Below are 10,507 nucleotides of genomic sequence, written 5' to 3' on the forward strand. Positions count from 1 at the left end.
TCTCTCTCTCTCTCTCTCTCTCTCTCACACACACACACACACACACACACACTTTTCTTTCTTGTTCTGTCTTCCCTCCTGTTCTCTCCTTCTTTCTCTCTCCCTCCTTTACTTTCTTCTTTCTTCCCCCATGCTTTCTTTTTTCACCCCAAAGTTTCTGGGGGAAATAGTAGTGGTTTGGGCCAAGGCCATGGCAGAGTTTGCTCGATCAGGGAAGATGTTTGCTCCTGTGTCTAGGCCTTGGCCACCAATCAACCTGCTTCTCTATTGGTTTTTCCTTTGTCCCCAGCCTGGTGCTGCTGGTGATTCTCAACATGATGCTGTTCTACAAGCTCTGGATGCTGGAATACACTACCCAGACTCTCACTGCGTGGCAGGGCCTGAGACTCCAGGACAGGTAACCTGAGATCTGGCTCCCCTGCCCCTCCCTGCCCCAGTCCACAGTCTTCCCGAAGGGAATGGTTCCCTTTTTGGGGGTGGGGTTAGGGAAGGGAGGCAACACAGGGAATGAGTGGAGAGTATAGCTATAGCGCTGTGATGTGACTCTCTATCCTCTAGGGGTCTGGGAGCACAGGACAGTCCTCTGAGCATAACTCCAGCTGCCGGGGTGACCCTTCTTGTGCCCCACAGGTTACCCCAGTCCCAGACAGAATGGGCTCAGCTCTTAGAATCCCAACAAAAGTATCATGACACAGAGCTCCAAAAATGGAGGGAGATCATCAAATCCTCTGTGATGCTTCTAGACCAGGTAAACACCTTCCCTTCCTCTGCTCCAGTTCCTCCCCTTTCCACCTCCCGCAGGGCACTGATTAGTCAGCCTTCTAAAGGAGCCACTAACGAAGCCTTAGAAGCAGGAAGTTCACCCAGGTGTTCCCTACAGCACAAAAGCAAACAAACCCAAGTTTCAGCAGGAGAGATTTACAGTCTTATTCCTTACGTTAAAGGAAGGAAAATTATGTTAAACAATGAAACACAGGCCTCTGAGGAAGGTTGGAAAGCCTTCTTTGCAGTCCCAGGGATCATGTCATCTTCTATCATGTTTATTGTCCTGCTCTGCTCTCATCATATGTAGTATCCTTCTCTGCCTCAGTAGAAGCATATGGAAGGAAGGAAACAAGCATTTATTAAGCACCTCCTGTGTGCCAGACACTGTGCTAAGCACTTTATAAATATTATCTCATTTGATCTGCACAAAAAACCTGGGAGAGAGGTGTTATTTATTATCCTCGTTTTATAGTTGAGGAAACTGAGGCAGGCAGATGTGAAGTGACTTGCCCAAGGTCACATAGCTAGTAAGTGACCAGATTGAACTCTAGTCTTCCTGACTCTAGGCTACTGTTTCTGACAGTTTAGGTACTCATTGTTGTCAGATGGCTAGGGTGCACCCTAGCAACATTTATATGCTTTGCAACATAACACTCTTTTTGTCCAGATATACTGTCCAAAATACTATCTAGCTATTTAGAGAAGTAATTTTATTTATTTATTTATTTATTTTTACTTTTTGGCAGGCAATTGGGGTTAAGTGACTTGCCCGAGGTCACACGGCTAGATTTGTGTGTGTGTGTGTGTGTGTGTGTGTTAAGTGTCTGAGGCCGGATTTGAACTCAGGTCCTCCTGACTCCAGGTGCTCTATTCACTGCGCCACCTAGCCACCCTGAGAAGAAATTTTTAGTTGTGATCTAATATTGGCCCATTTTTAGGACAACAGCTCCTCCACCCCACTCTTCCCAGACTTTACATATCCACTAAAGTCTTGTATAGGATGGATGTGACTGGATTCTTGCCAAAAAAATCTGAGATCTGTTAGGTCCTATCAAACTGGAAGGGTTTTGAGCACAGACCAAGAGACAGAATGGGTATCTGGCATTCAGAGGGTGACCTGCTTTGGGACAAGTATGTACTAACACTGATGCAACTTCAGATCTATAAAGCAAGGTTCCCTTGTGTGATTTCGTTAGTGTGGCATTGGCCCTAGGGTGGAAACTCTCTCATCCAATAGAGATCAATAACTCTGTTAATCAGCATAACCTTGGAAAGTTGCTTGGATCATGGAGGGAGGTCAAATGACTTGGCCTTCAGTCAGATATCTAGTACTGGTCAGCCCTCATCCCAGGTTTTTCAGATTTCAAGGCTGATTTGTCTGTGCTTCCTCTTAAGCTTCCCTTGGAGCAGTCAAATTGGCAGGAATATTCTTTTCAACATGCAGAAAAGATTTAAACATAACCAGATATGACATCTAGCACAGTGCCATCAGGATTTTTTGACCATAATAATGATGGGAAGAACAGGCAGAGCTTTTAAATGAACTCACTGGTCAGTCCATCACTGACAGCAGGGTGGGAAACATTTAGGATGGTCAGGAGTGTTTTGTTGGCAACTTAACATAATGGATACAATGCCAAACACAGAATCCAGAAGACCTGGGTTCAGAGCTCTGACTCTAACACTTATTAGCTGGCTGACAACCTCTCTAAGCCTCAGTGTCTCCATCTGTCCATAGATATCTATAGTACATTCTTCATGTGCTTATTATATATAAGGTTCCAGTGAGATAATATATGTAAATTGCTCTTCAGATTTCAAAGTTGTTATTATTGCAAAGGTCGTTAAGGAGTAGAGCAGATAGAGCTTTGAGCCTGGACTCAGGAAGACCCTAGTTAAAATCCTGACTCAGGCATTTACTAGCTTTATGATCCTGGGCAAGTCACTTAACCCCTGCTGCCTCAGTTTCTTCAACTGTAAAATGGGGATAGTAATAGTACTATTTACCTGGGTTGTCTTGAGGACAAAACAAAGTAATATTTGAAAAGCACTTTGCAAACCTTAAGGAAGTATAGAAATGCTGGATAGCTCTTAGTGCTACTCCTGGGGTCCTTTTTCCCAAGCTCTCCTACTGCCTTGGCCATATTCAGGACTTAGCGCTAGATTGGAGTGGTTAGTCTTAAAGCAACCATGAGAGGCACATTTTTGTTGTTCAGGCATTTCAGTTGTTTCTAACTCTTCGTGACCCCATTTGGGGTTTTCTTGGCTTAGATCCTGGTATGGGTTGCCATTTCCTTTTCCAGCTCATTTAACAGATGAGGAAACTGAGGCAAGCAGGGTTAAATGACTTGCCCAGGGTCACACAGCTAGTAAGTGTCTAAGGCCAGATTTGAACTCAGGAAGAGTCTTCCTGACTCCAGGCCCATCATCTGTGCTACCCAGCTGCCCATTTTACCACATCTAAAATATCACCTTCCATTTTATTGCCATATTAAAGGGATATGTTGATTAAACAAAGAGTGTGACCAGACATGGGTCACAAGGGTGATGAGTCTGTAAGGAACTTAGGATGCTGAGCCTAGAAGAGGCAGTGGGAAGACATGATAGTCTTTCTGAAGAACTTTATGTGGACCAGCATTATCTGTTGTTGCAGAAGGCAGAACCAGGACCAGTGGGTTTTTGGCTCAGCATTAAAGAACAGCATTATAACTCATTGGGTGTTTTTAGGCAGAGAGCCCTGTGGAAGAATTTCCCGGTCTGGGTGGGAGGTTAGAATAGAAAGAATACCAATCTTGGAGTCCTCATTTGTGGATTTGACTTCTGGCTTTGTCACTTGCTATCTGTATGACCTTGGGGCAAATCAGTTTAACCTCCCTGGGCCTCACTTTCTTCAGCTGTAAATTGAGGGGTTGGAGTCAATGGCCTCCAAAGTCCCTTCTAGTTACAAACCAATGGTCTGTGACCAGAGTTCAAAATCCCAACTCTGCTGATATGTCCTACCTATTTGTAAAATGGGAGAGGGAAGGAAGGAATTGGATTCAGCCATCTCAGAGGCCCCTCCAAGCCCTAGATTTATGGTCTCATCATTTCACAGTTGACCTTTTCAGTCTAAAATCAAATCTCCCAGTTCTGTGGGATATTCCTTAGAAACATAATGCTGAAGTGATATTGGGGGAGTAGATAAGTAGAATAACTTTAAAAAACAGCTTCTCGGGGATTAAGATTCAGGGAGAATTAGGCCAGGGCCTCCTCCACACTATGTGCAGTGTTAGTTTCCTTGAGAAGGTAGCCCCATAAGATCATACCTTGCCTTAGGATCCCTTAGCTCCTTAACTCAGAATTGATAAGTATTTGGTGATCCTTGTTGAGGAAGCCAACTCAGTGCACGTACCCCTTGGGTGGGGTTGGCCTCCCCTTGTCTTACAGATGAAGGACTCACTCATCAACCTTCAGAATGGCATCAGAACCCGGGACTACTCATCTGAAAAAGAAGAGAAGAGGAACCACTATCATTGACAAGGCAGGAATAGGGGTGACTCCAGAGGCCTGTGCAATACATGTACATAGACCATATAAATATATATATATATGAATATATATATATACAGAATATAAATATATATTATATACAGATTTTAAAAAGAGATAATGCCTATGTACCAGGGAGAAGGAGCAGGACTGCCTCCTGCACTGGCCGGAAAAGCAATTTCTTTCGGTGGAGGGCAGGGGGCAGCTCCCAGCACCAACCCTCCTCAACCTTCTCTGTCCCTCCAGTCCTTCCATCCCCACCCTTCCCTTGCTGGCCATCCCTTGGCTGTTTGAAGGGAAGTGAAGTTGAGCCAAAGTCATGCTTGGGCAGGCCCTGGGGTCTTGGATAGGAGTCTCAAAGGGGCATTGCTATGGTGCTTCATTCCCTGCCCTCCTTTTTTTTTTTTTTTGGAAAATTGGAAAAAAAGGGGATCCCTCTTTCCCCATCATCCCAGCTTATCCTGGATGCCCAGATGTTGGAGTCAGGGATTCAGGCCTCCAGCCGACAGAGGAGGCTCCACCTATATCCCACCATGAAGGGCCACCAAGGAAAAGTGGACCTTCATCCAGATGGACAGGACTTGTTACATATGCCAAAAGGCAGTATTTGTGGGATTTGTGGTGGGGTGGGAGGGCATGGGAGTGGGCAGAGTGGGAGGGCTTTGAGACTGAAGAGTCCCTGAGAATTCTTTGTCACTGCTGCCTCCCCTGATCTTCATTGGGGTCCTCCAGCTCAAACACACGGGCTGGAGGAGCACAGGTCTCTCATTTTCTACTCTCTGATGTTCACTCAGGTTGGGTCTGTGTAAAATAAGTTGCTTTTGAGTGCCTGAAATTCTGCTGTCCTCTTCCTCTACCCCTCTCCAAAAGAACATTGTTTCTTAGGACGTGTAAAACTTCTATGATTTTGTTAAGAACTTATTTTTATCAGTTTTAGGGCCAGAAGGGTGAATAGTTTTAATTCAATTTACTTTGAGCCAATGCTGTAATATACCCAGTGGGGGTAGGAATAGGGTAAGGGTGGGGAGGGGGGCTTGAGAAAATGAATGAACAGGTTGTGTGTAGGAACCGACAGGGCACCAAAAACACTGCAAAGACATTCTGAAAAGGACTGAGCCCAAGCTTACACTTCTTGTCCTCAGATGGTTGCCAGTGTTTTTTCACATACCCCTCTGCCCCCTGCAGTGTAGAGCCATGTTCAGTACAGAGGGATTCTGCTCTCTAGGAAGGATCTCATTTCTGGTGTGAAAGGAAGGATCTACTTGATAGAGGAGATGAAGACCGGGGGGAGCATCTCTTTCTCTTCGGCAGGCCCTAATCTAGCTAGTGCTTAGGTGCTCTCAATAGAGAGGAAGTTGGTGGAGGAAAACTCCCTCTGGCCTTTTGGTCTGGGAGATGACATGGAGTAAGGCGATGAAGCTGGACTGGGGAGTTGAGTTATCACTGTGTTTTTTCTTAAGAATTGAGACATTAGTCAGGCACATGGACCAGAGGGATGGATAGTATCCAAGCTTGGTCTGATCCGGTAACTTGGTAGTATGGATAGTATCCAAGTTCGGTAGCTTGGAACTCTGTCTAAGCTCTACCCCCAACCCCACTGTTTCTCCTTCTAAATCCAAGGGAGTCCTGCCTGAAATAGACAGAATTCAAAGAGGAATATTCATTGAACTGGAAAAGGAAGGGGACCAGCAGCAAGGCAGTGAGGAGGGCTCTTTAGATGACATAAATCTTCTGGGCCCTAGGAAGCAGGGATAAGGGAAAATTCAACAACAGAGATTGTCATAAAAAGAAGACAGTTTTTACTGATCTCCTATATTGATATTTAACAAATGGTGGACTTCTGTTTTTCCTGGTGGCCAGGAAGAGAGGGCAGCCTGGGAATGGGGGCTTGTGGATCTCCATAGCCACAGTATCCCAGGAAATCCAACATTACGGGGAATTAACATGAAACGTGAATGTCTCTACAGAGGTGACCCTTTCTGGGGGTGGGAACAGGGCCTAATTTAGAATGGGGGGAGAAAGTTAAGAATAGTAGATGATACATTCCCAATAGGGGTGAGGAAAAGCATCTCTGTTTCATGCTGAGGTTGGTTCCTATCCCTGTTCCACCTTCAGAGGACAGCCTGAGACTTGGGATTTGGGGAGATGAGAGTGATCAGAATCCCTTAGAAGGGTGGATATCCACACAAGCCAGTGTTGCTTCATGAAACACTGCCAATCACCCATTTAACAGCTGTCAACTGAAGGCATTTTTCTCTGGCCCAATTAGGTGACCAGTGACTGACTGAAAAAGGCTGGGCAGGGAGCTTTAGGAATTCATAGTAAAGGAGGGAGGTGGTTGAATGGCCTGAAATTATTAAAATCCAGAGTGGCCACAAGCCAAGATTGCCCACGGGAGCTTTTGGGGAGCAAGGGTTATAAATTATCTTATTTATTTTATTTATCATTATTTATTTCATTGAGAGCTGCTGTCTCCCCCTGGCTATTGTGTGGTCTTTTCAAATGGCTTCAGAAAGGTTCCTTGGGAAGAAGATGAAGATTCATCCTCCCTGTTAAACAAAGGGAAGAGGACCATACACTGGAATCTGCTCTTCCTTAACCCTTCTGAGGTGTGTTAAGCAGGACCATTAGCATCAAGAGAAAGATTCTTGTTCTGTGTCTGAGGAGTTAAAAAGCTATATGTAGAAAGTACCCAGGACCTTTCTAGCGAGTAGAAATCAGGAGAACATGTGTGACTTTTGGAGTTATTTTGACTTCTTTGGGCCTCAGTTTCCTCATCTGCAAAATGAGGGTGTTGAATTAGATATTCTTTAAAGCCATTTGCAATGCTATGATTCTATGATGCTAGGGCTAGGAGAAAGGCCTCAACCTGGATCCCTCCCTTCCCTGCAGCAGAAAACCCAGTGGCTCCAAGGACTTCTCTTATTCAATAGCCTTTGGAGGAGAAGGAACCTCAAACCTTGCAGATAAGAAAGTCTCCCTCCCTGAAGGCTGCTCAGCCTGGGCTAGAATACTAGCAAAGAAAATAATGTGGAACTTACTACTGGCTTGTCATCCATGGCCACTGTAGCCCCAGGCTGGTAGCTCTCTGCAAGGGGCATTCACAACCACCACCTGCCTTATTTCTTTTGATTGAAGATCCATTTCCAAGCAGAGAAGAAACTTGATTTCATGTATTTCCTTTGGGGTCCTTTAGCAGGGGGGAGGGTCAGGGGTCATGCTGGGACTACCTTTGTAGATGGATTCCTCATGCCAAGGCTTTTGTAAAGGTTGTAGATGGAGGAGCAGACACCAAGTATAAACAATGTAGAGGAATGCAGTTGAATCACTCACTCATGGAGATCAGCAAAGTATCATCCCTAGTTTATTCTCTGTAGTTGGAGAACAGCCACTTGAAGTCTGCAACTTGGAAGCTGCCTCCAGGTTTCATCAAGAGACAGGGCCAAAGAGTTGTCAGTGTTTGAGGATAAGAAAGCTAAGCCAAGTTCTTTCAGGAGCCTTTAAGGACAGACCCTGCCGGATCAGGGCTTAAGAGTTTTCCAGGGCTGCAGAGGAGTGGCAGAGTAAGGTATTTATCCTAATTGGCAGGAGTCTGGAGAGATCAGTCTGTCTACTAGCTCAGTATTCACCCCAGGACATGTTTCCTCCCTCCTGATATCAATTTTTCTTTGTTTGAGAATGTTTACTCACTTGGGATTCATCGTGAGTTAGGAGAGGGGGCTGGCTGGTAGGTTCAATGAAGTCCTCTCTCCCTGGAGGAAGCTTTGGGAACACTCCTCCTCTTTGGAAATCTCCATCCCCATCTCTTCCCAGTACTACCTTCATCTCTTCTCATACCCCCCCCCCCCCCAAAAAAAAACCCAACCCAAACCCATCTAAGGGTTTGGTTTAACTGTGAAGTGCTCATAGGAGCTTCTAGAGATCAGAGAACTTCAGGGTGTCATGCCCAAGAAACTGGGGCAGAGGAAGGAGACTGAGAAACCTTGAGCAGAGCATTGAATTTAGGAGGAGGGCAGCCATCTCCTTTCTTAGACTGTGCCTCCGGTTCCTGAGATAGCTCGAGTGTGAGATCTAGGGAAGGGGCTAGGGGAGGAATATTTGTGATCCCCCAAAAGATTCTTTCCGTGCCATATTATGCTGCTTATCTAGAAGTGCACGGCAGCCAAAGCTAGTCCCTCCCTTACCTTAGTCCTTGGAGAGACAGTACCCTCTTTTCCAGGTGTCTGGGATATGGACTTCCCACCCCCATCTCCCATCAAAAGGCCTCTTCCCCAGTGATTCCTCTTAAGGCCATTGCTCCCTTACTTGTCTCTGGGCTATGAGACAATCACCCCCTCCCCCTTATCATTCCCCCTTATTTGGGCAGGCTGGTCTTGCCCCTCTTCACCTCTGTGTTTCCTTCCAGATGTGTTTTTGGTTCTGAGAGGAACATTTTTCTGGAAGGCCACCTTTTTAACCACCTTGCTTTTCTAGTGTGAAAGCAGGAATTTTGCACATGGCGTAGAGAGCTCTCCTCCCCCCTCCTCTCTGCCCAGCCTCGTTACCTCACTCCTCGTGCCCTGGCTGGTGGCGTCTGTGACGGGACCAGGCCGGATCTACTCCTTGCACCCAAACCCCAACCCCCCAGCCCATGTTCCATGTGACAAGCACAGCTCAGGGGTCTTGGGCATTGTTTTCCGTTGCAACTCACGGTCCTCTCCAGGCCTGGGAACCTGGACCAGAGTCGCGGCTGCTAGTGAGAAGCACCTCTCCCACCAAGGGTAGCTGATGCCAGACTATCTCCCCCACATGTGAAAGAACATTTTCTTGCCTCCTTTGCCCCCCACCTTTGGCCCCCTGCTCTTCACAATACAATGTGGCATTTTGCAGAATCAATATGGCGGCCTCTGCGCAAGGTGGGAAGACTGGGTAGCGGCTGGGGAGCCTGCCCTGGACTTTGTAGCCAGTTGCGTTCACATGTAGGGAAAGCAGCATTTTTGCCAAGCAATCCTACATGAACCCCAGCTCTTCCTAGCCCCACACTCTATGGGCTGGCCCAGAATTTGCATGGACCATCTTCCCCAACCCAAGGTGCTTTTGTTCCCCACTCACCCTGGGCCCCTAGTTGAAGAGGGGGGAGGGGGAGAGGCTACAGCTGTCCCTGGGGCAACCCTGGAGGTGTGTGGGGTGGGGTGCCTGGGAAGGGGGAAGAGCGCTGGTTTGAATGCAGTCAGGTTGTCTGGCTGTCTTTTGTTTGGTACTATAACTGTACTTTTGCCTGGCGCTGCGCGCAAGGTATGAAACCGGAAACTTACTGCTAGAACCTAGAAACATACAAGGCTACTCAGCCAAATCTTAATGTAAAGTAGCTAGAGCCATGGAAGTATGGTATGAATTAAAGGGAAAAAAGTATTGAACAAATAAGATAAAATGGCTTGTGTGTTTATTGACTGCTTCTTTGGGTTTCGCAGCCCAGGTGTTTCTGTTCTCCCCAGTTGTGATCACGTCATTGTTTTTCTTTCACACAGATACATTTACACACAAACATACACATATATCCTGTCCAGCATCTTGGACCCCCTTTCCCTTCTCTTCCCCTCCCCCCCCCCCCCCCCCCCGCCCCATCTATACTGAATCTTCCCTTTCCAGGACTCAGCATTGCTGGGTGGGTTGAGTTTGGGGGGTGGGTTTGGGGACTTCTCTGCCCTCTTATTCTATCTTCCCCAAACTGAAAAGGAGGAGATTATGGAAGGAGCAAGGAGCAGCTGAGTTTGGCAATTTCATTAACTCCTTACCCACCCTTGAAGATGTCATTCATTCTTTCATTCCTGTTTCTCCAAGGTGTCTGAGAGGGGAGATGAACTATTTATTTCCCACTCTGAACAGCAGAAGGGTTTGAATGAGAAGAACCATTTAGTATGCTGCCTCCTGTAGGAGTTTTTACTTTGAAACACTTGTCTGTCTCATATCTAGGGTGTACCTTACCCTAGTGGATCTGGCCTATGGTTGAGCTCAATTTACCCATACACTGATTGAAGGAAGGGAGAATCTGGTAAAAATCATTGTACACTAAAACAGTTTGATTTGTGTATATCTTGACAAAGTTCTTGTGCCATGCTCGAATTCTCTTGATCTACAACAAGTGATTCAGGAAGGAATATCCTTGAGAAATGATGGATAGAAAGGGAAAAATAACTGGGGGTTACCCATAGTAGTTGCACAGAGTAGATCCAAG

General features: G+C 46.2%; 1 protein-coding gene across 7 annotated transcripts in view; it reads left to right on the forward strand.

Annotated features, from left to right (window-relative positions):
- GRAMD1B (GRAM domain containing 1B) overlaps positions 1–9,703 on the forward strand; it is a 338,159-nt gene extending 328,456 nt beyond the window's left edge. For 5 of the 7 annotated variants that reach the window (XM_069070083.1, XM_069070085.1, XM_069070088.1 and 2 more), the window contains 3 exons: positions 290–397; positions 559–748; positions 4,192–9,703. In XM_069070083.1, coding sequence (XP_068926184.1) covers positions 290–397; positions 559–748; positions 4,192–4,281 — 388 coding nt within the window. In that variant the 3' untranslated portion in view covers positions 4,282–9,703. The remainder of the gene's footprint in view (positions 1–289; positions 398–558; positions 749–4,191) is intronic. The other 2 variants (XM_069070084.1, XM_069070090.1) reach the window with 1 other exon arrangement.
- The last annotated feature ends 804 nt before the right edge of the window (positions 9,704–10,507 follow it).

The sequence above is a fragment of the Petaurus breviceps genome, unplaced genomic scaffold (assembly GCF_028583685.1).
Source record: "Petaurus breviceps papuanus isolate PSGF00001 unplaced genomic scaffold, PetGlider_PUasm1.0 90804, whole genome shotgun sequence".
In the NCBI taxonomy this organism is placed as follows: domain Eukaryota; kingdom Metazoa; phylum Chordata; class Mammalia; order Diprotodontia; family Petauridae; genus Petaurus; species Petaurus breviceps.